Here is a 27,484-nt window from a genome sequence, read left to right as displayed (position 1 = left end):
AAAACCTTGTCGTGTTTTATCTTTCACAACAACAACACACACACACACACACACACACACACACACACACACACACACACACACACACACACACACCATTTCCATGGAGCTGTACTGAGCTCAGAGAAGTTGCCCAGTGGCCCACCTGTGCTGCCATTGACTCTGTAACCATTAAAAACGGATGAGCAACTTGATCTCTCCCGCCTCCAGTTCTAAAGGCACAGAACCTCACAACAAAGAATCTCTGAGGTTTCTTACTTTTGTGTTAGTGTGTGTGTGTGTGTGTGTGTGTGTATCAAAGGGTGTGCTTATAAATATCTGTGTAGTGTGTGCTTATAAATACCTGTTAATGTGTGTGTGTGTGTGTGTGTGTGTGTGTGAAGATAGGTACAGTAGCCTACATAACATAAATCCCTAGAAGATTCAGTGAGCACAAATATCCTCTTTTACAAGCTATTTCATCACCATTCATAGCACTCACTGTACTTCCACCGCCTCTTTCAGAATTATTCATAAATCAAGAGATTTGCAAACTTTCGATTAAATACAGATAAAGCTATGCAACACCCGTTAATGAAACTTAAATCAAATCAGTAGTCTATTGTATTGAGTGTGCGTCATGCTGACAGGACTTCATGTTGCCCAGGGGTGGAGAAACGAGAGAAGAGACACTTCTGATATTGATACATTCAGTCTTTGTTCCACACACGAGGAAGAATTCGAAGCATGTATTCCGTGCCTCTGAGCGAAGATGATCACTAAGAGTTGCTGTAATGCCACTTTCTACTCAGATGCATATTTGGGAGAAGTTAAGAGTCAAGAGTAGTTGGTAGAAGCCTGCACTGACTAAATTGTGCATTCCTCAAATAGGGTCTTAGTCAGAAATTTCCACAGGGGCCAATTCATCTTGAGTGTGAGAAAAACAAAATATAATCTTCCTAATTTATTTAAATCAGCTAATCGGATTGATAACATTAGTTAGTTATTTGCAATAGCCTATCTCATCTATTTCCCACAATCTCTTCTCGGAACACAATCCATCAACAGAGCATGATACCTCCTGGTTCGAACACATTGGATTGAAACAATTACAGAAATGGTGAAACCAGTGTCATTGCCTTACCTTGATTCCTTGTTGCTGAGTGGTCAAAGCAAGTTTCGTTTCGTCCAAGAGGAGCACTTCGCAATAAAACTCCTCTTGGACCGCACAGAAGCAACTCATCTCCGGTTTTGACAAGCGAGCCACGCAAGTTGCAGATATCTCAGCTCCTACAAAACGGATGTTACGGGTTAAAATACTATGCAGATTGTGATGTAGGCTATTCATTCATTTATTCTGCGTGCGTAACAGAAATCACTGGGACCACACGCCCAGTTAGCAAGAGCAGTGAAGTGCTTATCACTGCAATACGGCCTAAACAGGTTATATCGGCATAACATAGCATCCTCAAGAGAAATAATAGCCTAAATGATAGCTCAAAAAATAAATTCATTGGCATTTTCAACGTCTGTTTATCACCTTAGTTGTGGTCGAAATAAGAGTCGCCTTTGTCACAGTTCTTCAACCACGATGTCTTCATTTGGGATGGAAGTGCCTACTGTTGGAAACAAGTGTCTGACACATGTTATCAGACCGGGGAGACTAATACAGCATAGCCTATGCTGCACTGCGTCCGAAATGGATTACTTTTGTTTTTGATATAGCTCTGTGTCCGGTTGGCACATGAATAGGCTAGTGCGTTTTTCTTTACTTTCCAAAGGAAACTTTTATTCTTCACGCGTCCCGATGCCCCACAAAATCCTTTTGAGACAATATTCCCGAAATAGGTAGTATCTTCGGCATTTAAGATGTCCTCCGAACAGAGAAAAAGTAACACATCTCTGGACCAAAACCTGTCGGCAGAGTTAATTCTTTCTATCCAGCAGTGCACTGAGCGTTGCTAGGGAGCTGGCTCGGAGTGTCGGTGTCTCCACCACACAGTTGCCTTCAGCCTTCAGTCCAGTGACTCCGCCCTCACCATCTCCCCAGTTCGGACCAGTAGCACCACGCGACGTTCCTGCCACCTGTCGGAGGAAAAATATCTATGATAAGTTCAGCGATATGTTCAGATATGTTCATTTAGTCCGCGATCTCCCTATCTCCGTTCCTTTCTTTCACTTGAAACATATGTCTGATCATTTGATTATAAATGTGTATTATAAACCGTGTTGTTCATTATTGACTCACACACTGATGACGAGTAGCCTATCTCTGAAGACTTCTGTCTCACCAAAATGCCATCTCCAATAGTCTCCAATAACCTTTTCTGGTATTGTACTGACCTCTGGCGTTCACATTCATACAGCTCACTTGGACATTTCTATGAAGTGGTGATTCATTTTATTACAGCAGAGGGAATATAGTGGCATTTCGTTCTAGATGCATCACATCATTTTACGGAGAGTAAAAAGCGTTTTATTTTCGTAAGACGTCCTTTACTTTGGATCATTTGAATTGCTTGGGACAATTCTGTATTTCGAAATTCCATTGTTCAAGCCCCCCACATGTTCAAGCCTGACATGGTTCTAGAGCAGACCAAAGCAAGCTTACAAAGATAAACATTTATCAACTATCTGCAATATCCTTAATAATGAAACAGGTGTCATTGTGCATCTTAATTCGTTGACATGAGTCATAGCAATGAAGGCAGATAGAACACATTGCAATAATAATATGCTAATGATCATAATCATAATAATAGTAATAACAATAATAAACAATAATGTTTAAATTATAATAATAATGTTGATATTTTCTTCTTTTTTGCGATGATGCAGTGTGGTGATATATGGGCACATTGCCTATGGCAGTGCGCGCGCGACCTGGGCTCCTGGACGCAGCTTCCGCATATGAGCACCAAGCATGCGCGCGAGCCTACGGAACACACAACATGGCGTAACAGGGGAGGTAGACGCCGTCCGAGGGAGAAAAAAATCGGTGGGAGACACAAAAGAAAAAGTTTGTTGGCATCTTCAAGAGCTGATTAAGTTTTTAAAGAGATAAATGGCGCCTTAGTCCTTACGACCAGTAAAGTTTTCCACTGGTCAGAGACCCTCTGAGAGCAAGAGACGGATCAACTTGAAAAGGAAGGCGAATGTTTTGTGCAGGTAAGAATTTACCTAATGTTACAGTGTTAAGCGATCGAGCAAGCTACTACAAGGATAGTCCGAGCGAGCTAGCCCAGCTCTTGGCTACCCCCTTGTTTACAAGACATTGGACTGACATACTCGTGTCTCCAACCAAAAATGAGCACTTCTGGTATAATTACAAGCTCCGATAAACTATTTTAGGGCAAGTGGTATGGCATTGAGCTGGCGGTAAGTTATCTAGCAAAGCAAGCAAGTAAGTTAAGTTAGCACATCCAACAGCAGCTATATCTGGAACGCAGACAGTACTAGGGACGCCACTTTGGCCACCTTCCCGTGGTTGTGGAAACTTGAACATTAACGTTAGCTAGCTGGCTAACTAGCAAGCAAGAAAGGCAGTGTTGTCATTGAAAATAAGAGGAACGTAGTACCATGCTCCCTTTCTCACCCAAACAATAGGGTCGATGGTTGTGAGAATAATAGGCCTGTTATAAGTTCGGGAGTCGGTTGATATTGTTCTCAGCGGACCATCTCCTCGATAGTAGCATACGTTGCCCGTACAAATTGAGCACAGGATTTGTGGCAACAATGTAACAATCTTCTGTTGCTGTTCGCTCGCTAAGCAAGGTATGTAGCAATATTTCCAACTTCTGTGTCAACACGAGTAAATGTATCATCGTGAGTCTTCTGTTACTGTTACCAGATTTCACTCTACTAGCTCTAGTAAAACGGTGTCCTAGTTAACTCTAAATCTCGAAACAGGTGGTGATTTAGAGTTGCAATTGCTTTTGAGATGTAGAATTCCCTATCCAGTAACTAAATTAGGCTATTAGGCTGTTTGTAGTTTGGTGTGCTTTGAATGTAGATGGCACTGTAGTAGACATTCTGTTCAAGAGCCTTAGACACTACTGTATAGACTTGAATCCCTCAGGGAAACACACACACACACACACACTGCACAAGATAAATCTGCCTTTTGGCCTTATTTGGATTGAGTTGTATTGTTTGTTTAAAACTTTTTACGAGACACTTGAATGGCAAGTGCCATTTGGGTTTGACAAATGTTATAGCGACAGGATTTATGCCTTTCCAGGTGTAGCCTAATTCTTTAAGTATGTTGACTTTCTTTTAGGACACACAGAATTTAGGCTTTGTAGAGATCGGCTAAGCTTTCTGGATTTGGCAGTGATGATACCGTGCTTCACTGATGAACAGCTGTTGAGGCACAGAAGGTGCTCACCTTCTTAATCTCTTAGTATCTCGGTTAGTGAGGTTAACACGACTCATGCAGACACTTGTCTTTGTCAGTCGTCTTAATTAAAGACAAGTTTACCTGTAGGTAAACGAGTGTGATGGTTAGTATCTCTCCCCTGTTCCATGTCACTGGTGGTAAAGTCCTGTTGTGCTAGGAGAGAAGGCCAGCGCATTATCTCTGTTTAAGTAGGTCGTGGAATGAGTGCTGCACTGGAAGACTGGCAGACATACTCAGAGGTGTTTGTGGAATAAGCAGAATTGGACAGGTAGTGTATGCTGAGCTTACATTTTTGCTCTGGGGTTAAATAATTAGCGATTGTGAGGAGGTTGTGAAGTTTATTTAGATGGGTGTTTTTAATTATATCAGATATTTCTGGCTGTGATGGTTATGATTTTGTACATTTTGAAATAAATTATTCAGAATTAGATGTGCTGTTGTCAACTTGTTTTCATCTTCAGAGGCATTTTAATTATCTTGCTTAGCTTGCTGAGTTTTAGTTGCAGGCCTGAGAGTTCAAATGTGGGCTTTGACTCTTCAGCAGATGACTGTGTCATCTTTGTGCCGTAAGTTGTTCCTATATTTTTGTACAGGTTACAACAAGAGAAATATCCACCTCCGGGGAAATATGGAGAGACACCTGCTTTTGTTGATTGTTGAAGAATTGGTTCACTTTGAAAATGAAAGCACTTCCGTTATTCAATCAAACCCAGACATGCAAACTCTGAAGTAGTGAAAAAGGTGACTGCATACAAAACCCTATTCACTTCAACTACCCTGGTTAACATAGAAACGGTGACTGTAGCCAAAAGGTGACAAGTTTGCAGGTGTGCAAACCTCATGTCCATAATTTGGCTTGTCAGTGTAGAGCACAGGGAGGAATTCCTTCAAAAAGACAGTATGGACTTTTGTAGTAAAAAGAGATAGCTGGCCAATGCAGTCATATCATGGTGACACTTGCTGTCTGTTTCCTTGTTTTATTTCATAAATGGACACCTAATAGCTTCTACATGTAGGATGTAATGAAGTTTACATTCTTAGTGATTTTTACTCATTGTGCTTCATGCTCCATCTTACAAGGTAGTTCTGGACCTAGTGTTTGTCATACTTTGGTGGAATCATGTGTCTTTTATGAATTCACTTAGGGGATGGGTAAATTTGCCACACAATTCTGTCTTTATTCAAAACTCTAAAACCGGCTAAAATATGCAAAATATCTGTGATTAAACTACATTTTCTGAGAATTCTGCAATGTTATAACACGAAAGTGCATAGCATGATATGCTGATAAGGCACACTAACTTTCAGACAGAAAGCTATCTTTTGTCTGAATCTATTATCACTGTTGGTGGGGTATTGAGACAGTGGTTGTCCTTATGAGATTCAAATTCTGTACTCTACCCTACGGTATCCTACTACGCATCCTGCGTAACTAGTCAGTTATGTCACATATTTTGTCAGTGTCGATCATCATACCTGTATGACTCTTCTGATATCCCATATAGCTGCAGGCTTTAACTGTAGTAGGCCTATAACCTCCACTAATGCTGTAGTCTGTGGTAGTGCTTTCCCTAGATGAGATGGGTTTTCATTCTAAATTATATTTAATGGATGCTTTGCAACCTATTTTGGCTGGATCTGCTGTTCTCTTTGAGCCTGCCTGGAGTCCAGAGTTTTCCCACCAGTGAGGAGAATGTGTGAGAAGAGGCACAGGGAAGGACGGAGAACTGGCCAACAAGAGTCCCTGCCAATGTCTTTCACCCCCCCCCCCCCCACCCTCCACTCCCCAAACTCATTTGCATTAAAAAACAACATTCAGAATTGCTGTTTCCACATCCCGGATACAGGCCGTCCATTCAAACCCCCCATCTCTTTGGGAATCACCAGCAGCAGGACTGTGTATGATATAGGTCCAGGCTAAGCCCTGACAAGAACGCTTTCACATAACCCTGTTTTATCCTTAACTGAGTTAGGAAAATTCTTTGGGCCTGTTAATGAGTCGCTGGGAGAGGGAGGAATTAATCAGGACTTCCTCAGTTCCCTTGTTGAAAGTTGAAGAGTAATGACTTGAATTAATATCTGATTTATTAAGTGTGAATAGCCCGGCTATTGGGTGTAGTGTCTCCGTCATCTTGAATTGCACCGACTCGTCCACAACGAGAGAGCTGAGTATAGCAGAGGCTAGTCAAAGCAATATTATGCAGTTCTTTGTTTTGTTTGTTTAAAGCAATGATTTTGTTGGCAAGTTGATTTTATAACAGCAAATTGATTTTGATGGTATGTTAGGTGTTGAGATGACATTGGTCGATCTTACTAACCATTCACTGTGTTGAAATGATGCAAGAGTTTGCTTTCATGTTAAAAGTAGATGACGTCGTCGATGTTGCAAGGACGTGAACAATGTCAATATTGCTTTTAGGCTTGAAAGCTTGACTGTGCTTTTTCTCTATTTCTGTTGAATCACATGGGCTAGTTGCCATGAGCTGTTGTTTTCATCTGCGTCACCATATTGTTCGTCTACCTGGTGATGGATGAAGGGGCTGCAGGCCTGTGCGTTTCAGCATGACCTTACTGCAGTGGGCAAACAACATTGGGAGGAACCACAAGAAAGCCCTGAAACTGCATTATGCAGTGAGGCAGACTTCTTCAGAGGTAAACATAATGGGTAGGACTAGAAAATGAATCCAGAGACTGCACAGTCACTGTGTATTGTACAGTGTTCGCGACATCTTTTATGAGCTTCATGGACATGAATTGATAGCATTTCCTTGGTTTTCATATTTTTGTGCATTTATGTAGTGACTAAAAGTCTTGATAGTGTTGCCTGTGCTGCTTCTGACCGGCAGCGTTATGTTGAGCACCGCATTGTCTGAAAGCCTATAGGCTAACTTCCTGCCTGCTGTCACAAGGTTAATGTGACTGTGTCTTATCAAGTTAGAAAAGATCTTGCAGGAAAAATCACACTCTTCTTTGTTTTGCCTTTGGTATTGTGGGTCATGTGAAGATTAACAGGGTCGGCGTCTGTAAAGAGGGTGGGGTGGTCTAGTTTGCCCCAGTCTTGTTTTATACTTTATGGGTGAGGTCATTTTTTTTCTCTCTCCCCCTTTTGGGCATGTGTGCGGAGGGCGCTCGTTAAGTTTGAATATGAAATTCTGGCATTGACTTGATCTCTGAGCTTTCTCTGTTGGTGGTCTGACCTTCCGGCATTCTGACCTGCTGCCCCCCCCCCCCCCCCTAACCAGCGCCTCCCTCCCCTCATCTGTATGCTCTGTGCGAGAGAGAAAGGGGGGTGGGCTCCTGCCTGGCTCTCTGTCTCCCATCTCACCCCTCCCTTGGCCCCCCTAGAGCTGAAATGAGCTGAGGGAAGCAGCTGGGTACCGGTTTGGAAGCAGGCCAGCCAGCGTCAGCCACTGCACCACCGGCCCGACTTCCTCCTCCTCCTCCTCCGATTGGCCACTGTCTGCACCATGTGACCGGGCAGGCAGGGATGTGCTGTTGCGACTGACACAGTTGAGGGGGAGATGGGATGGAGGCTGTCACTGGTACCGTCATGGGGTAGGCTTGTGTGTTTTCTCTCCATTTTTTTCACCCCTCATTGCGTGTTGAACAAAAAATGGGCACAAAAACCGAGGCGCGAGGTTTTTTTGTGCTTTTGTCTCTGGGTGTGGATTAGGCTGCCGGTCTGGGGAACGGGAGGAATAATGGTGTGTGTGTGTGAAGAGAGAGGCGCTGCGGATAAGCCTTTTGTTTTGATGGTTGGCTGGTGAGAGGAGAAGAGAGCAGAGTAGAGAGAGAGAGAGATGGGGAGGGTGTATGTTTGTGTGTGTGTGTGTGTGTGTGTGTGTTTGTGTAGAGGAGGGGGATGTGCATGGATCTGATGGCTTCTCTTTCTTTTGCTTCATCATTTGTGAGCTTTGTGAAGGCTGCACAAAAAAAAGAAGGGTGGTATTGTTGTAGCTAAGGAGCAGTGCAAGGGCAAGATGAAGCAGGGCTACCATGGCGGTATAGGAGTGTAGAGCAAATGGCAGTCAGGCTGTGCGAGCGCTGATGTCCTCGTTAAAGATGGAGGAAGGAGAGGGGCTGGTCCTCGGGGCTTGACGCTGTCTGGGTTTTTCAACCGGTGATGCTCAGACAAAAAGCAGATGTGTCATGGTGGCCACGGTGACCGAGTGAGCGTCTCCGCGGGTAACGGTGGGGGGAGAGGCGGTGCATTGTGTCGGCTGGTGGACGAGATCGTTAGTCGCCAGCGTGAATAGTCGAGCTGAAGGGGGGGGCTCAGGCAGTGGGGGCTAAATTGAGGGGGAAAAAAGCTGCCCGCTGTGCCATTGTGGAGCGGAGAAGGTCAGTGGTGTTACCTAGAAGCAGCTGACTGCAGGGCTTTTCAGCCTCTGGCAAAACTGGGTGAGGTGGAAGACACACACCTACTCCCACTCCCCCCTACACACATAGCATAGCATACACTGCCGCACTGGCTAAGTCATGACCACACAAAAGCTCCCCGTTTTCTTGTGCAGGAGGATGGGAGATTGATGGATTTTGGTGATGGAAGGTTTGGAGAAACACTAGCATTTGCAAGTAGAAAATCACACTGTGTTGTGATGACGATAACGAGATGGCAGGTTTGGGAAGAAAGAGGTTTTTTTTTTGGTGTTGCCATTTCTGGGAACCTTAATGCAATATTCATAAGGCAGCCCTGCACCCCTCCTCTCTTCCAGCTTGTCTTTCAGCCCCTTCCTCCTTATCTTTTCCTCCCTCCTCCAAGCCTTAGTTTGCCACAGGCTAAATGTACTGAATTTGAATTGGTGATGGCTGGCAGTGCCATCACTCAAGTTGTTTCATCTTTATCTAGTAGTGGTTCACATTTTCTGCATTGATCAGCTTAACGATTTACCAGCATTGTTGCTGCAATGTATTTGTATACAGTTCTTTCAGTAGGCAGATATCAAAGCTGGATACTGAGTGTGTGTGTGTGAGAGAGCGAGAGAGAGTGTGGTCGTTGATAAGGTATTGATTTGTCAGGAATTGCCTGCTATGTACATCGTGGTTTTGAACCTTGCAGCAATGAAATTATCTTGCACACTAATGTAATTGAAAATGTGATTGTGAAAATATGCACGGATTGATGTAATTGTTAATGCAGTTATGCGGAACCTGGAGTCTCTGCTCACTGTATGAAACTGTAATGATATTACACATGACTAAATTTAGCCCAGGCTCACAAACATGGCCGTGTTCATAGCTGTAGCAGCCTCTGTTCTGTGGAGTGGCACAGTTCCTGTAACATTACCCTAGATTTTATACGCACACTGTCCCTGGGCTTTCACTGAAAACATGGGCTGAAGAATGTGCATGGAGCCCAAATTCGGGATGACCATGAAAATGGCAGGCCTTATTAAGCACTGGTGCATAATGGTGGACATTAGCAACAGCCGCCCATCTGTGGGGTGGGGGAGAGGGGAAGAGATCGGGCAGAGGAGGAAGTCACTCCAGGGCAGTTTAATCAGATTTCCGCAATTCCTTTCCAAATCTTCGCAGCACTCTTCCTTCCCCCTCAGTCCGCAGCATGCATCCGCGTCCCCAGTGCTGTGGCTTGTCACAGTCATGTGCAATAGCAGCGGCATGCCACCCGACTGCTCTGGATCCGGAGCAGTTGACAATAACCCAGATGAGGAGTGGGGGATTATTGATCGGGGTCATGCCGTCAAATTAGCTGTGCCAAATTTGAGTTTTTTGTTTTCAGAACTAACTCCAGCACAATCATTCTTTTGTTAGCCTGGTCATAGACATCCTGATAAATGACATCAAAAGTGCACAGACTAATAGTTTAGGGTTAGTTTAGGGTTGCTACCCATTCCCCACGCTTCTGGCTAACCAGGTCATACAGAAGGTGCCCCCCCCCCCCCCTGAAAAGCTGAGATTTATTTCCCTGATTATTGATTTTAAAGCCTCATGGATAATTTAGGCCTCAATGCCATTAAAGCACTTTCAGTCAATGTCAGTGGCTAATAATGAGTTGCATTCAGAGCTTCAAAAGGATGTCACAGGCGAGAGAGCAGCGTCAAGTGGCCCCTGGACTCATGTCAGTGCTGATTTCTTGACAGCAGGGTGAGGGAGAGTTTTCTGTCCCTGTGAAGTCCCTGCCCTGTGCTGCTGCCTTTTAATGAATCTAAAAATAAACGCCCCTCTCTCTCTCTCTCTCTCTCTCTCTCTCTCTCTCTCTCTCTCTCTCTCTCTCTCTCTCTCTCTCTCTCTCTCTCTCTCTCTCTCTCTCTCTCTCTCTCTCTCTCTCTAACTCTATCTCTCTATCTCTCTCTCTCTCTCTCTCTCTCTCTCCCTCCCTCTCTCTAACTCTCTCTCTCTCCCTCTCTCTAACACTCTCTCTCTCTCTCTCTCTCTCTCTCTCTAACTCTCTCTCTCTCTCTCTCTCTCGTGCTTATTCAACCTCTCGTGCTCCTCCGTCTCTCTGAGTTTTCTTCACGTTGTCCCTTGCCTCTCCGGGCTCCGCTCGGGTCTGTTAGGGTCTTTTAAAGGGGAGAGGGGGAAAAAACAAGACAAGGCGATTTGCTGTCTCGGGATCTGAAGACGCATGAGTCACAAGGGCCTGCAATGGCACAGGCTATCCTGGGTTTGAACGGCCCACCGCCTAATGAAATATGAGTCCCGCACACTCCTCGAGGACTCTGAGCTACAGAGAGTAGCAGAGAGAAAATCCACTTTCACTGTCGGAACAGGGAGCTGCATAGCTGCTGGCTGTGTGGATAGAAAGAGCCATTAGTGTACATCTTCTGTGCTCTCGGTTAGACGTTCTTTTCATGTTCTGTCAAATCCCTGCTCCAGGCACGGTTAGATTTAGGTTGGTGGGGGGAAAAACAACAGAGTTTCACTTAACCAACATAAACTAAAGGTTGTCTGTGAATGTGCTGTGACATGAATTATGTATTGGTCACCATTAATTATGTATGTGCCTAGCATTTTGAAATGACTGAATGGGCTCGTTGAAGTGACTGAATGCTTGCCGTTCTTATCCCTGAGCCATGGATGATTTTAAGTTTTCGTCCATCCTGTTTGGTGCCCCACTTCATGTGACGGGTCATTTGACTCCTGTAGTTTCTGTTCCCTGTGAAGCCCTCTGGCTGTCAGAAGATCTGTGAGAAGACACGATCAGTTAGCTTTGTGAAGTCTAAATCTGTGGGCTCTAAATTTGGTTGTTTAATGATGGGGTATGTTTATCGATCTGTTCTGAACTGAAACTGGCAAGGAGATTCAACCGTTTTATTTTGGTGTGTTGAGGTCTATTTGGTAGGCACTGCCTGTGTTTGCTCATTTTGATGATCACATCATTTCTTACATAAAGGATTCTATCTCTTGATTTATTTCCCCAGGTCAAGAGGTAGTGCAAGATGGCAGCTGCGTCTTACGATCAGCTGTTGATGCAAGTGGAGGCCTTGAAGATGGAAAACTCCAACCTGCGACAAGAGCTTGAAGACAACTCCAACCACCTCACCAAACTGGAGACGGAGGCATCTAATATGAAAGTGAGTTGGAGAGGGCTGGCTGGATGTGCATATAGTGTGACTGATGGGAAGAGTGCAGGAAGGTGCTTACCACACTGCGTTACAGAGTCAAGATACTTGATGTGGTAATCAAATGTCAATCATGGCAATCAATGTTTGTCTGTGGTGTTCTTATATCTTGTGACATTGTGTTTTCTTGAAATGTCACTCACTTCAAAAGAACATGCCAAACCTTTTCAGGAAATTAGCTTGTTCGTCGTCTGCCCCAGAGTTGGATAATAGGACGAAAATACCCTATTCTTCTCTGACACCGTTAGCCTAGCTTAGCATAATGGAAGTGGGTTTTACCAGTTAGTCTCGTTAGGCGTTTTGGGTCACAGATAGCAAATAATGAATACTATACCATCATAGACTATCTCTGTAGGCTATATTGTATGAATGCCATGCTACTGGCAGCTGTGGCATCTCTAAAGTGTTGCCACTTGTGTTTGTCGCTGTGTTTTTATCCATGTCGATTCCTGTTACGCCGTAGTAATGCAAGTGTAGTAGGACTTGGCATGGCGGGGATGTTTGTAGTTTGTAGCGGTACTGCGAGTAGTCCTCACCTAAATTAGGAGGGGAGCTGTGATGTAACGTGGATTAGTGAAGAGAGGGGGGGAGCCATTATTGGTTGCCTGGGCCCGAAATACTCTCTCTGCTTCTCCTCTCTGTGATGTTTAAATAACTGCCAGCCGGCTTCACCAGATACCGTACCCTACGCCTCCACCCTCTCCTGTCACGCAAACACACACACACACACACACACACACGCACACACACACACGCACGCCTGCAATCAGAGTATAGCTTCAGGCGTCCTCCTCTTGCTCACACCAGCCGTGCTCTATTCAGATATGCGCCCCTCCCCCTCCCCTCCCCCACAATCCTCCCCCGTCTCCATCTCTGTCCGCGTCCTCTCCTCCAGGTCCTCCTCCAGGTCCTCCTCCAGGTCCTCCACCGCTCAGAATCACACTCTCCCTTTATTTATCTTCTTTTCCTGTCTGGATTTTTGTGTGTGTTCCTTATTTTCCATCTGTTAATTTATTTGTCTTGCTTGCCGTCTTGAATACACACACACACATACACACACACACACAATCTCACACACACACACAATCTCACACACACAGTCTCGCTGTCCCTTCCTCATCATTATTCTGGTTGCGCTTCTGCACCCTCGTCTCCTAGTGTTCTGGAGGTTGTGCTGCATGCTTAGCAGGGTGACACTGATTTTAGCCCTGAAAAATGCCCTGAAAAATGCCCTGAAAAATGCATAAAGTGTGTGTGTGTGTGTGTGTGTGTGTGTGTATGCGTGTCTGCAGTTTCAGGGAGTTTGTCTCAGACAGAGCAAAGCACAGGGGCACATTGGGTTCAGCTTGGGTTTTTAATCAATCCCATGATGCTTGGCGGTAGGCAGTGCTGCCACCTCAGATGAAAGAAGGGACGTCAGCCCCGCCCTCAGAGAGACGCTGAGAACCCTCCGAGGTGCCAGAGGAACCTTTGGGGGGGGGGGGTGAAAAGGAGTTTGGAGGAGGGTGCAGTGGCCTGGCACAGCCTCTTGTTCTGGCTGGCGGCATCAGAATGACATTTTTTCCGGCTTCTTCCGTGAAGTTGAGAGGCTTTTTTCCCTCCGCGTTCCCTTTCGTGAGGTCGAGAGTTGTTCGATTCACTCTGTTGTCGAGATGTGGGATTGGTGTTGCTAGGGGCAAGGCTTTGAAGCGGAAGCACATGCATGCGATGGCTGTTCTCTCGGCAACCAATCACGGCACAGAGACGGCAGTCAGGATAAGAACAGAGCATTTTACCTAAAATGGCATCAGAATGATCTTTGAGCAAAATAACAAAAATGAATCTCTTATCAAATATGGATGATTTTTGTGGTCGGATAGCACATTTTAGAAATTAGGTCTGCTAAAAAATGAACAGCTAAGCACTAAGAGCAGTTTTAAGTTTAAGTTTTAGCTTAACAGAAAATATTGTGTAAAAAAGCATTACAGGACATGGGACAAAATATTATAGTGCATAATCTTGATCAGTGAGTCTGGTGCGGATGCGACTCTGCTAATGTAGGCGACTTGGCTTATCTCTCACTTTAAGATTCTCAGACAGCATAGTATCCCGCCCAGGGCTACCTCGGACGCCTGATGCTCGGGCGCCTGTCTGCTTCAGAAACCTAAAATGACCGCGTCTGCACCGCGCAAACGCGGCCGCCTGCAGTGCACTCACCCCACCCCCCACCCCCACCCAACCTCTTCTCATGCATCATTAAAGGCTGATTTTACACTCCTGCATGTGGTTCACCCAGGAGCAGCTCTGTAGAGGATACTATTCACCAGTGGTGCTGCTCCCTTTTCACTCATTAGGCTGATGCATGGAGGAAAAGGGGGTGATGCGAGAGAGAGAGCAAGAGAATAGAAATTGATAGTCAGTCTTGAGTGAGAGACCAAAAGATTATTGGTGGGAGAAACCTATTTTGAGAGTGAAATGGAGCTAGTAAGGGACAACTCGTTTTGCAGTCTGATAGAGGGCAACAGAAAAATACAATTGTGAAGTTGTAATAGATGGAACAAACGCTTGAGTGGTGTAGTGTTGGAGGGATAATTCAATTCACTGACAGACGGCGATTAGTAAAGGGTGAGATTGCAGTTGAGCATGAGTGTCAAAGACATGCTGCTGGAGTGACTCAGTTGGGGCGAGGCAACCTGGGGGTGAGAGGGGGCGAGAGGGGGCGAGAGGGGGCTCTCAGGGGGACCCAGAGCCAGACTCTCTCATCTCTAGGGGGGCCATGGGCTGCTGCTTCTGCTGCTGCATTGACTGAGGCTGCTGCCCCTCATCTCCCGGGAGCTCCAAGGCTCCTCCTGCCTGCTAATGTACGGAGGGGCCCTCCAGGGGTACCAGGGGCCTGGCAGTGAGAAGCACCGAAATCAGCACTAGGCACTTGTGAAGTGTGTGTGTGTGTGTGTGTGTGTGTGTGTGTGTGTGTGTGTGTGTGTGTGTGTGTGTGTGTGTGTGTGTGTGTGTGTGTGTGTGTGTGTGTGTGTGTGTGTGTGTGTGTGTGTGTGTGTGTGTGTGTGTGTGAGTGAGGCTAGATTTAATCTGTCACTCAAAGTTGATGTGTTCAGGGTCTGTGCCAATATTTCCTGTGGTCCATTTCTGTGTATTTATCATTGACTGTGTTTACAATGCACTTAAGTATTCGGGTTCTGAGGCTTATCCCGATTTTGATCATATTTAGGATATGGCGTTTGCAGAACACAGAGAAACCTGATTACTGTATATAAACTAGTATCCTGGTTACTGAGTAGTGTGCTAGTACAGTGTTGTCACCAAAGCTTCTAGAGAGCATCACACAACGCTCAATCAGAAAACTTAAAAAAACCCGATATTAACCGGGATAATCAATGTCCATCTAGAGCGCAGTGAGTGTGACTTGGTGTGTATATGTGAATGTTGCCATTGGTGTTGCTATGTTTAGTTTGTGAGGACACTCGCTGGAGGCTTCCCTCATAAGTGGGCCAATCCCAAGTGACCCAGATGATGCTAACACTGGTGGTCAGCTGCACATCACTCTCAGTGCAGCAGTCAGGAGATGAAATGGGGGGGGGGGGGTGAAGCAGTTAAAGGCAGCCCTGACACCCGGTGTGGAATCTGCTTGATGGCTCAAAACAAATGCAGCTCTGAGACGAAGGTTGTTGGCATGCTCAGTCCCAAAAAGAAATGCAGCTCTCCTGATTTTGCCTGATTTGCCTTTTCCTTTTTAGCATGTCTATTTATAGCATCATAACTAATGTGACCGGTAGGGTGAATAATATATTAGTTATGTTTTAACATGAAGGGTAGTGCATTATTAATCAGTCTGGTTTATTTGGATGGATTGAGTACCTGGCTGGCACAGCAGCAACCATTTTGTAGAACACCCTTTTTTCTCTCCCCCTCCTCTCCTCTCCTCCTCTCTTCTCTTCTCTTCTCTTTTCTTCTCCATCACTGGGCAGATACAGGGTCGTGTTACTGGGGAGCTCTGCTGCCCTCTGCTGGTGGCCAATCTCTGCTGCTGATTGGTGGAAGTGGCAGCAGTGACATCAAGGGGCACTAATGCAGCCATTTAGGGGACAGATTTGTCAGTTTGCTCACTTCAGTCATTTTGTTTGTCCCCAGAGATTGACTGGACAATATCAGCCGTTCATTTGTTAAAAGAGCTCAGGTGCTTGTTGTGGATATAGCTGTGTTGTTCTGATTTGCATTATGCACTGCTTGAGTGGTTGTTTTGTTTGTGACTGAAGGAGATTCTGGACGCCCCCTTTCTGATTGTGTCCCTCAGGGATTGGCGGTGTGCATTTTTGAGACGCTTCCTTCCTTCCTTCCTCCCTTTGTGCCTGATGATTGTGGCTGACTTCCATCCTGCTGCTATTTCCTGAACACTCTCCCCTCCTCTCCCTAACACACACACACACACACACACACACCCAAACCTCTCTCCCTCTCTCCCTCTTTCTTTCTTTTTCTCTCTCTCTCTCTCTCTCTCTTCTCTCTCTTTCTCTCTCTCTCTCTCTCCCTCTCCCCCCTCTCTCCCCAAACAGCTGCAGGATGTCAACAACACAAACACGTCCCAGTGTGGGCATTCCCCTCCCACTTAATTGCGGGGTTTCACTTCAGTTGGGGTCAAAGCTGAAAAGTCCACTGACTTATAATGGATAGTATGTCCATGTTGCCTTACTTGTAGCACTATTACTGGCTTGTTGTGTTTATAATAACAGGTTGAAAATGTCTTTACGGTTGTCTCTACTTTCATCTCTACGGCGACTTGCAAGTATGCAAGTCACCGTAGAGATGATGAAAGAATGGTTCCCAGAGGTCAAAACTGTAATGCTGGCTTGTTATCTGTTTGCTTCATGTCAGAATGTACCAAGTTTTTATATGTGCAAGCCCAGCCTTTTTGATGGTTTGTGAATGCTGCTCAGATGCTGGGGGCATTGACCACCAGGCTAATTGACTGACTTGGTGGGCACATTGGCTAACTCGCATGGCTCCTGATAGTCTGATGAGACACTAGACTTGTGTAATGCACATGCTGCGTCCACATCCATGAGGCCGTCGAAAGGGTCCCATTGTGAGTGTGTGTGTGTGTGTGTGTGTGTGTGTGTGTGTGTGTGTCCTGTGGTGTTTTTCTATGCGACAAACACACAGAGCCATTGATGCTGCCGTTTCATAAGCGATCGGTTCGATAACCGCATTCCGTCTCATGCACAAATCTCAGAACATTCTGCACTCTGATAATGTTTGACATGGTCCTAAGCTGTTTTGAATCTCCATGCTGATCATTGTAAATAGTGCGGACTACAATTTCTTAATATATATATATATATATATATGTTACATTACATTACATTTAGCAGACACTTCTTGACCAAAGTTAGAATGTTATTGAGAAACAAACAAATGGGTTTGAGCCACTGTCACATAAAATAGGTTAGATGTGTTCTTCAAGAGCGGTCTTGAGGTCCTGAGGGCTTTAAGTCTCTGCTCTTAATGCTATCCCATGGTGCCGGGCTTGTTTTTCTCCTTGTGTTCCACATGTGTGTCGTGATGTTTTTTTTTTTTTCACCACACACAAGGACATTCTAAGCACCTTTAAATAGCAGGAGAGCACAAAAGCAGGACATCGCCCCTTAGAAACACACACACACACACACACACACACACACACACACACACACACACACACACACACACACACACACACACACACACACAAGGGGGTCTGATGTAGCTCGTGGTCAGATGAAACTCTCGCTGCATGAGCATGAGAACCCTGCAGTGAGCCCAACGCCTGGCCTGCAGCACACCGGACTTTTAAGGCATTGATTTCCACCATGGGCTGGATTGTATGACATTTTAAGAGGTGTGTGGTTGTGTGTGTGTGTGTGTGTGTGTGTGGTTGTTTGTGTGTGTGTGTGTCAGTCAATGTCAGTGTCGGTGTCAGTGTCTACATATCTGTATGTGACAAAAGTTGAAAGGACAAGAATGTGTACATTAGCGTTTGATGGGTTGTGTGATTGCTTTTTAGAATTTTGAGGTGGGTGTGGGTGACTGGGTCAGGTCATGTCATGTTGTCTGTGTTAATGGTTTGGTATGTGCGTTTGGTATGTCAGTGCTGGGCAGTGCATGGAGTGAGTCAGGCAAAGTGATGGTGTGTGTCAGTGACACAGAATGAGAGTGCTGGTGATGGTGTGTGCAGTTGTAGAGGTCTGTGTGTGTGTGTGTGTGTGTGTGTGTGTGTGTGAGAGAGTAGGGGAAGTTGAAGTTCTGCTGCAGTCTCCTGAGAGCGCAGACTGTTACTGGACACCCGCGCGGCTCTGCGGAAGGTCTGGGGAGGAAGCAGAACTGCTCCTCGCCCGGCTGCAACCTGAGCCAGCGCCCCACCGCTAAGAGCCTCTCATCGATCCACTCCCACACAGACCCAATCAACACCAAGTCCAGTGGAGTCGCTGCGTAGATTTCATTTCTGAAGAGTCGCTATTAAACTACATTTCTTTACCCAAAGATTTGATGCTAGTCATAATTCCATTTCTTGTGTACCATGTGTACCTTGTGTATGATGACGCCATTATGACCGCCACCACATAATTTGGTCATTAGATTGTGTTGTTGAACCCATAGCATTTAAATTTAAATTCATTTGTAGGCTATTGTTAGATTTTCTTTTCCTTTTTTTTAACAGCAGCCAAGTAGCAGAGATAATGTCGGTATCATTAACCAAAATTGTCCATGCACCATGCAGCTGTGGGTCTCAGCTGTGACTCAGTAGGCTTGTGGGGTAGGCTGTCACATGGCCGTACTCCCTTCATTAATGGTGCCATTGTTTGGTAAGGGAGAGACATGAGTGGGGAGCATGAGTGGGGAGTCTAGTGGTCCACACTTAATGGTTGCTCGCCCAAATTAGGAGTGATGTCCTGTCATCCCGTCTGCCTGACCCCTGGTTGCCCAGCGGTCAGCTGAGGCAGAGTGAACAGAAGGTCAGAGGCTACGTGCCGCGGAATAAGGAAGAGCACTGAAGAGAGAGGCAAGGGTGTGTGTGAGTGTGTGTGTGTCATTGAATGAGAGTCGTGTGCAAGGATATGTAAGCGGTGAGCTTGTGTGTGTGAATGTGAGCTGTGTGTGTGTGTGTCTGTGTGTGTCATTTAAAATGAGAGTTGTGTGCAAGGATATGTGAGCGGTGAGCGTGTGTGTGTCTGTGTTTCTGTGTGTCTGTGTTGAAGATGGAGAACAGATGATTCTCATGTGTGTGTGTACATATGTCTGTATTAGACAGAGAAAGGCTGTTTTTGTGTATGCTGATGACCAGTGGAAAGGGACAGTCTGACAGCCCGTGAATCATGCAGCTGTGTTGACAGGAAGTTGGTGTTTCCTCTCAGCAGAGGAGAGTGATCCATGTTGATCCTGCTCTGCTCTTCAGCACAGGCATCACTGTGTGTTCATGTGTTTGCAGTCAGCTTACATGGGTTCCTGTCAGGTTCGAATGTCGGATTTGATTAAGTGTCTTCGTGGGCGATGGTAAAACGACTTCCTGGGCTCTTCTGGAATGATCAAGGTGAGCTGAGCTCTCCTCTGGTTAGACTGTGAAAGGGAGGCTAGCTCTCATGTGCACACCTAGATACAGCCTACTTTACCTGTGGTTATTTTTAGCGGTTTTTTTTTTGATATAGTGGTCTGTGGTTGTTTGTGATGTAAAAATGTTGGGCTTATGGGTCTTGATTTTGATAATAGAAGTGATTGTTGCTGTAGCAGTCACTTAAACCAGTCTCAGTAGAAACTCTGTCCCTCTTTCGTTATTGTTATTTTCTATCTCTACCCCTTCCTCTCTGTCTGTCACACACACACACACACACACACACACACACACACACACACACATACATTTTTCAGCACAATGTTATCTTCATACGTAAAGTATTATATGTATTCATTTCATGTTATGGTATTTCTTGATACGATGGCACAAGACCTAGCTGTCTAGCCACAGAGTAATTGGGAAAAGAAGTCAAGAACAAGTTTAACAGGTCAAGATGGCTGCACACACTCCAGTCCATGAAACGGGGGAAGATGGCAAATTGTTTTACTTTCTTCATGTAAAATCATGTAAATAATCACAAAAATATGTCATCATGGCCCAAATATCATGAAACATTTGTTTCAGTACCTGTGTGGCAATTTACACACCTAACACACAAATGCACAGAATATAGTTTCCAACTGTCGTTGAGGAAACTGAGACTCTTCCCCTTTTGTTAGTCGATAATGCAGGAGAAACCCAATACTGCAATGGCGCGGTTTTGAACACTCCCCAGACTGTACCAGGTGACCATACACCACTTACTAATATTGCCCATTAGTGGATGTGACGTGGAGCCGAGTGTGATGAACGACTGGAACCACCAGGCATCAGAGGTGATGTCATGGCCCCCGTTGGGCTTTCCTTTCCTGGTATCTTCTTAATGGTGACTCTCCTCTCTGTGTGATTTGATTGGTTGGAGGCCAATATCGTCGTCTTGTTTTTCCACCGGACTTTTCTGCCTCTGGCTTCCATTGAAAAGGCAGTTCCAGGTGGTACAGAAGTGTAGCCAGTTTGCCTCCATTGTGGATCATGAAATATAATACTTTTTCATCATCACTTGCCTCATAAGCAGTAGTGAACATCCATGGACTAGGATGGGAATCCAGTTGTATGTGATGAACCTAAATTTTATTGATACCTTTTCGAGCACAACTTGCACCATCACTGGTATGACTGGTCAACAGACCTAATTGTTTTGTTTTTATGGGCAACCAAAGGGGGGCGGGGGGTAAAGATCAATAAGAGGAGCTTTCAGGGATTCTCTCAGATGTCAAAGATGAGCGTGTGTGTTGACGTACAAGCAATGTCTGAGTGTTTTTGAGTCTGTATTATTCAGTGTTTTCAGTCAGACTTTATTGTCAAGCAGACACAGTCATGTGGGTGCAAACGGTGGTTGTGTTTTGCATGTTTAGGAGGACGAGCGCGGGTAGTTGAGGGCTATATTAAGAATAGGTGGGCGCTGAGATACACCCTAACAACATGTTAGAGGGACACAGAGAAGGAGCTGGAGGAGGAGAGGTGAGGGAGACGAGGGCCGCATCCCGAGCAGGATCAAACGCAGGCTGGGGAGATTAAAGCGACTACAGGAAGACGTCTATCTCGGCTTCAGAGGCGCTCATGCTTTTGTCAGCGAGGCTGTTTTTGATGGGACTTCAAAGGCCCTGTCGATGGCCTAGATGCTCCTCTCTGCTCTCCAGAACAGCCCTAATCCGCCACACACGCGAAGCCAGCACCTCATCTGGGAACGGGAACCAAAATTATGAATCTCTCCTGACTTGTGTTGAAGTACTTGAAACGTGTTTGGTTACAAAGGCTGGCTGAAAATGTCTTATCTCAGATCTGAGACATCAGCCTATAGCCAACTCTGTGTGTGTGTGTGTGTTTCTCCTTCCTCAGTTACTTCTGTTGTCTGTCCATATGTTCCTTCCTTTCATGTGTGTGTTTTGGGGGACATGTGAGGCGTATCTGTACTATTTTTGTAGTTGTGTATGAAGTGGATGTAAATAAAGCAGTCTTTTCTTCTCTCCTCTGTTGTGTCCGTCTCCTGCAGGAGGTGCTTAAGCAGCTCCAAGGAAGCATTGAAGAAGACTCCACTGAATCATCCCAAGGACAGAACGATTACCTAGAGAGACTCAGAGGTAGAGGATCCAAAGGTGTGTCAGAGCTTGTTTTTAAAAAAAATATTTGTATATAATATATGCCTGCTACTGCTATTAGTATTAATAACCAGTTATGTTAAATTCAATGCCTGATGCTGATGTATAAATTCTAGTCAAAGTAGTGAAAATAATAAGCAGCAAAGTAAGCATATGTTGTTTTGTGCGTACTGTTGTTCATTGTTCAATATGATTGCATGTAAATAATTCAGTTTCCGTTATACCCAAAACGTCACTTGGCTGACAGGCTTTGACCCGTCACACCTGCCCCGCTGTGCAGAGATGAGCCTGGACCCGAACAGCTTTCCCGGGGTGAAGCTGCGGCCCAAGCCTGGCACGCAGGCCTCTGGATCGGGCCGCTCCACCGACAGCAGCCCCAGCCCCAGCCCCATGGGCTCCTTCCCCAGGAGAGGAGCCCCCTCAGCGGGCAGAGAGAGCGCTGGGTACCTGGAGGAGCTGGAGAAAGAGAGGTACATGGAACTGGACTGGAGGTTTTTTGAGTTGTTATTGACTACTGGGTTGCTTGGTGTGTTAAGTTGGGCGTTGAGTGGGGGTTTGTTCTCGTTGGCATTTAGGGGCAGCCGTTGCCTACTGGTTAGCGATTCGGACTTGCAACCGGAGGGTTGCTGGTTCGATCCCCGACCAGTAGGAACGGCTGAAGTGCCCTTGAGCAAGGCACCTAACCCCTCACTGCTCCCCGAGCTGCGCTGTAGCAGGTAGCTCACTGCGTCAGCATTAGTGTGTGCTTCACCTCACTGTGTGTGCACTGTGTGCTGAGTGTGTTTCACTAATTCACGGATTTGGATAAATGCAGAGACCAAAGAGTATATATACTTATACTTATATTGGTCATTGTGGCCCTCACAGGTCATTGTTGGTGGCTGAGTTGGAGAAGGAGGAGAAGGAGAAAGACTGGTATTACGCCCAGTTACAAAACCTCACTAAAAGAATTGACAGCTTGCCCTTAACTGAGAATGTAAGTATTTGTGTGTACATGGTAATGCATTCATATGCATGAAGTTCCTGTGTATAAGCCGCAGGACAGTGTTTTATGCAAGTTATAAAAAATATTTTAATACCATATGAATTGCCCCCCTGTATTCACCTCATAGCTGAAGAAATTTTGCAAAATCAATGTATAAACCACAGCTTATAGTTGGGAAATTATGGTACATAAATTGTGGGGAATTGATGCCCTTGATGCTCTAAAGCAGAGAAGCTGTAGTTACACTGAGTGGTTGACTATACTAGTGCCATTCATGAACCACTGCTGTCTTGCAATATGTAAATGTGTCATGAGGTGTGTGTTGAGTCGTGATGCACTCGTCCTAGTTGCAGTGGAGCTGTTGTAACCTGTAGGCTGACCAATACTGTCCCCTCTGTGGCAGTTTTCCCTGCAGACTGATATGACCCGGCGGCAGCTGGAGTACGAGGCTCGGCAGATCCGTGCTGCCATGGAACAGCAGCTGGGCACGTGCCAGGACATGGAGAAGAGGGCGCAGGTGAGTGACCGGTGGGGTTGAGGGGGCGGTGGGGTTGGTCTGGCAAACCGTAGCTAGCAAAGTTGAGGGTTCATTTCAATTCTTGGCAGTCACCATGGCATTGTGTTCTTGAGCAAGGCACTTAAGTATAAGTATATAAATATAAGTATATATACTCTTTTGATCCCGTGAGGGAAATTTGGTCTCTGCATTTAACCCAATCCGTGAATTAGTGAAACACACACAGCACACAGTAAACACACAGTGAGGTTAAGCACACACTAATCCCGGCGCAGTGAACTGCCCTCTACAACAGCGGCACTCGGGGAGCAGTGAGGGGTTAGGTGCCTTTTGGTCAAGGGCACTTCAGTCGTGGCCCACTGGTCGGGGCTCGAAATTAATTATTTCCTCTGGGGAAAATTGGCCCTTTGGAAGAATTGATGTATGTAAGTCATTTAGAATAAAATGGACTTACTTACAGAAGCCTTAGGACAGGGCGGTATGCTAGCCAGTCATTGTCCTGTTCGAGGGCACAGCCAAAGATGCTAAATCTGGGGGAGCTGTTGCAAAAGCGGCATCACCGAACCACATTTGGGCCTCAGTGGTCATGGGGACCCTGGTTCGAATCTGACCTGCGGTTATTTCCCGAACTCACCCTCTCTCTCTCTCTCTCTCTCTCTCTCTCTCTCTCTCTCTCTCTCTCTCTCTCTCTCTCTCTCTCTCTCTCTCTCTCTCTCTGACTCACTACTCTTCTCTCTCCTCTCTCCCATTGACATAGTCAAAAGCCCAGACAATATACTTAAAAGTAACAATAATAAATCACAGAGAACAATAAGTCATTTAAATATCAGACAACCTTTGCGTCTGAAACTGTGAACCACAAGATGTACACTTCCACCTGCAGTAATGTGCAATTATGTGCATGTGTTTTCGCTTGGTGTGATACTAGAGAAATGGAGAAAAAATGTCATCCTCCGTAAACATAATGGTGGCTTAAATATCTGACATAGCCATGGAGGAATATGTAGCGTTTGGCTCTGTCAGTAATGTGTGTGTGTGTGTGTGTGTGTGTGTGTGTGTGTGTGTGTGTGTCATAGGGGCGGGTGGCGCGCATCCAGCAGATCGAGAAAGACATGTTGAAGATTCGCCAGCACCTGCAGTCTCAGCCAGCCGAGCCTGAGGTACTTCCTCTTGCACATATGTGCCCCCCCCCTTCTCTCTCTCTCTCTCTCTCTCTCTCTCTCACTCTCTCACTCTCTCACTCTCTCACTCTCTCACACTCACACTCACACTCACACTCACACTCACACTCACACTCACACTCACACTCACACTCACACTCACACACACCCACAATCACACACACACACACCAAGATCGTCTGGCATAAACTGAGAAATAGTGTTCGATGTTGCTAACCTTTTATGACTGAGGAAATTGTCTCAAAACGAAAGTTTCCCAAACAGGGCAAGATAAAGGTTTGTTTATTCTAGAGCTATTTGCTGTTTGACGGCGGAGATGAATTTTTATGTTTGTCATATGGAAGGTATGCACAATACTAGATAAGCGCAATGAGTTCAGTATTTAGGGAATTGCACAGGAATATGAATCAGTCCAGAAATTCCACACAGGAAGCCAATTTTCTTTTGTGAAGGGAGGGGGAATTTGCCATTTTGGGGGAAACCGGACTTTTTTTTTAGATAAATGAACGCAATGCATCAGAAGCTGGCGGAAAACCTCCACAACCCCATCTCTTTATTTCGATCTAACTTGTGTTAGTCACAAACATTTGTATTTGCTATGAAATCTCTGGAGTCCCGTGGCATGGCTGCTGCTGTCCTGTGGTGATGATGGAGTCCCGTGGCATGGCTGCTGTCCTGTGGTGATGCTGGGTGTCCAGCAGAGCCAGAGGACTGGTTCGGCGGCCATGGTGGTTAGGGAGGCTTTTAAGTCCTCTTACTCAGCCCTAAGCTGCTTAGTCACAAGTATTCGGCTTTCCCGCTGTTTTGTTGTTCTTCTTAACTTTAATCCAGCACGCTCCACTTTTGATTTCAGAGAACGGCGCGTCGCTCCCGTCTGTCACAGTGTCATTCTCATTTTAACCTAGTAATAAATGCCTCAGCTGAACAGACGTGATGAGATTTGTGACGATTTTCTGCGATTTCGGCGAGACGATTACCTATTTTGTAACGTTATGTCATAGCTGTATATCCACGACGTGGATCATTGTGTTTGTGTTCAGACGTGCCAGTGCGAGACCAACACACATCCGCTTTCATACCCACCATAGCATCATCAAATATATATGACTTAAGCTTCCATGCAGTCAATTTTTTATAGTGTAAGGCTGAAATCTGTTGCTCTCGTCATGTGACAAAAAGAGAACACAGGACATGTGACCTACCTTCTGGATACACCATAAGGCTTGGCGTGTGTTTGCTTAACATGTGTTGAGAGTGTGCGTGCGTGCGTGCGTGTGTGTGTGTGTGTGTGTGATTTATTGGATATACATTTGAGCACAGGATTATGGGTGTATACCATTATGGCCAGAGTTTCAGTATTTGTGTGCATTTGATTGTGTAATAGAGTGCAAGCCCCCCCCCCCCCCCCCCCCCTACACCCAATGTGTTGAGCTTTGAAATGCATGTGCTCTATGCATGCGAGTTGAACTGTCATCGGACATATTTAATTCAGCCCACCCACACCCCGACCCCTAATCCTGCAGGCGGAAGAGAGGTTTATGTAGGTCAGGAAGGGACTGATGCTTCTGCAGCTGCTGCAGTCTACTGAGTCTCTCTATCTCTGTCTCGCATGCTTTTTTTAATATTCTCAAATTGCTGGTGTCTTTCTCTGTTAAATTCATCTGCAATTCTGTTTCTTTTCTCTTTAATACCATTTCAGCTGTCACTTTTTGCCCTCCTCATTTTTTCTGTCTGAATTGCACTCGCTCTTCTCAGTCCTCATCCGTTTGGCACCCTTCACCTCTTTTTTTCCCCTTTGCTCACTCTTTCACTCCTGTGTTCGCTCTGATTCTCCTTCTCCACCCCCTTCTGAGCGACTGAATAGCTCCTCTTCAAGCGCCTTCACAAACCCTCTCCTTATTCCATCCCTCTTTCCATCTCCGCTCATCCTTCCAGGTGACTAACTCTCCCTTCCTCCCTCTCTCGCTCTCGCCCTCTCTCTCTCTCGCTCTCTCGCTCTGTCTCTTTCTCGCTCTCTCTCTCTCTCTCTCTCTCTCTCGTACTCTCTCTCTCTCTCATGCTCTCAATCTATTTCTCATGCTCACTCTTTCTCTCTCTCTCTCTCTTTCTTTTTTCCCCTCTTCCCCGGGATGAATCTGTCTCTTTCTACCTCTGCTTCATTCTGACTCTGTCCTCTGCCCCGCGATGGTCCTTTGAGGTGCTCTGTCTCACTCTGTCCTTCTTCCATCTTTGTCGCTTGTCACTCTCTATCTCCATCTCTTTCTCTTGTATTCCCTCTTTCCCTTCCCCTCCTTTTCTCCATCTCCCTCCCTCGTTCCCTCACTCCTCCTGACGTTTCTCCTGCCCTTTCTCCTCCTCAGGTCAAGCATGAGACGGCTGGGACAGCTGAAGGAGCACAAACATCAGCTGATTCAGCGGGTGGGAATGTAAGCTGCGCTCAGGTAAATATATCACAATCGTATGGTTCTATTCCGGAAGAAAGTGGTAGTTTTTTGTAGGTATTGTTTTTTTTTTTATGCTGTCTGTTTGCATCTTGCATTTGGAGTTTTAATGAAAAGCCATCATTCATCATGCGCAGTATATGCCTGAAAACTTATTTTCTTCTGTTGCTTTTAGAACAAATAGACCTCTGTGTACCGTGCTGCATGTTTTCCAGCTGTCAAATGATTCAGTTGTGGTGTCATAGTCAGTGTTTACTTGGCTTGGCAGATGCGCATTCTGATACTGTATTTATCCCTGTTGTCAGTTAATCCTTATTGGCTTTTGCCAAGGACCCAATTCATAAAATGGCAACATTTATAATGCTATTCTCTAGCGTTTAGCATTTATTTCTTAACCTTTTAGTAAGCTCCTGTAGTGTTGCATAAGAGACTGAAACTTACTGCAGGGTATTTATTTATTTATTTGTTTGTTTGTTTGTTGCCCTCGCAGGCCTCTAGCTCTCGGTCGGACCACGACTCGGGCAGCGAAATGAGCTGTGGGGGAAGCTACTCTGTCCCCCGCCGCCTAACGAGCCATCTGGGCACCAAGGTAAAGCTTCCCCTGGCTGTCAGTTTAACTGTGCCGAATCCACTGATCCCTTTAAGGGTTTTAATCACATGT

The 27,484-nt window shown here is 45.6% G+C and overlaps 2 protein-coding genes across 7 annotated transcripts in view; one reads left to right on the top strand and one right to left on the bottom strand.

Moving 5' to 3' along the window:
- The window catches only part of epb41l4a (erythrocyte membrane protein band 4.1 like 4A), a 46,404-nt gene extending 44,469 nt beyond the window's left edge, over nucleotides 1–1,935 (bottom strand). The window contains exons 1-2 of the mRNA XM_076302601.1: nucleotides 1,520–1,935; nucleotides 1,124–1,269 (exon numbers count right to left, since the gene is read on the bottom strand). Of these exons, the coding sequence (XP_076158716.1) occupies nucleotides 1,124–1,222 (99 nt within the window). The 5' untranslated portion in view covers nucleotides 1,223–1,269; nucleotides 1,520–1,935. The remainder of the gene's footprint in view (nucleotides 1–1,123; nucleotides 1,270–1,519) is intronic.
- A 996-nt stretch (nucleotides 1,936–2,931) lies between these two features.
- apc (APC regulator of WNT signaling pathway) overlaps nucleotides 2,932–27,484 on the top strand; it is a 42,115-nt gene continuing 17,562 nt past the window's right edge. The window contains exons 1-9 of one of the 6 annotated variants that reach the window (XM_076303110.1): nucleotides 2,932–3,147; nucleotides 11,761–11,913; nucleotides 21,594–21,696; nucleotides 21,947–22,169; nucleotides 22,567–22,675; nucleotides 23,100–23,201; nucleotides 24,278–24,361; nucleotides 26,743–26,823; nucleotides 27,314–27,412. In XM_076303110.1, the coding sequence (XP_076159225.1) occupies nucleotides 11,779–11,913; nucleotides 21,594–21,696; nucleotides 21,947–22,169; nucleotides 22,567–22,675; nucleotides 23,100–23,201; nucleotides 24,278–24,361; nucleotides 26,743–26,823; nucleotides 27,314–27,412 (936 nt within the window). In that variant the 5' untranslated portion in view covers nucleotides 2,932–3,147; nucleotides 11,761–11,778. Of the gene's footprint in view, nucleotides 3,148–3,313; nucleotides 3,754–7,640; nucleotides 7,934–11,605; nucleotides 11,659–11,760; nucleotides 11,914–19,400; nucleotides 19,520–21,593; nucleotides 21,697–21,946; nucleotides 22,170–22,566; nucleotides 22,676–23,087; nucleotides 23,202–24,277; nucleotides 24,362–26,742; nucleotides 26,824–27,313; nucleotides 27,413–27,484 lie in introns of those variants that run through there. The other 5 variants (XM_076303106.1, XM_076303108.1, XM_076303107.1 and 2 more) reach the window with 5 other exon arrangements.

This window comes from Alosa pseudoharengus, unplaced genomic scaffold (genome assembly GCF_046254945.1).
Source record: "Alosa pseudoharengus isolate Yale_2024_CS ecotype anadromous, Long Island Sound unplaced genomic scaffold, YU_APseudo_1.1 YU_APseudo_1.1_scf_24, whole genome shotgun sequence".
Taxonomy (NCBI): Eukaryota; Metazoa; Chordata; class Actinopteri; order Clupeiformes; family Clupeidae; genus Alosa; species Alosa pseudoharengus.
Note: the sequence above shows the minus strand (reverse complement) of the source record. Positions and strands in the feature narration are given on the sequence as shown.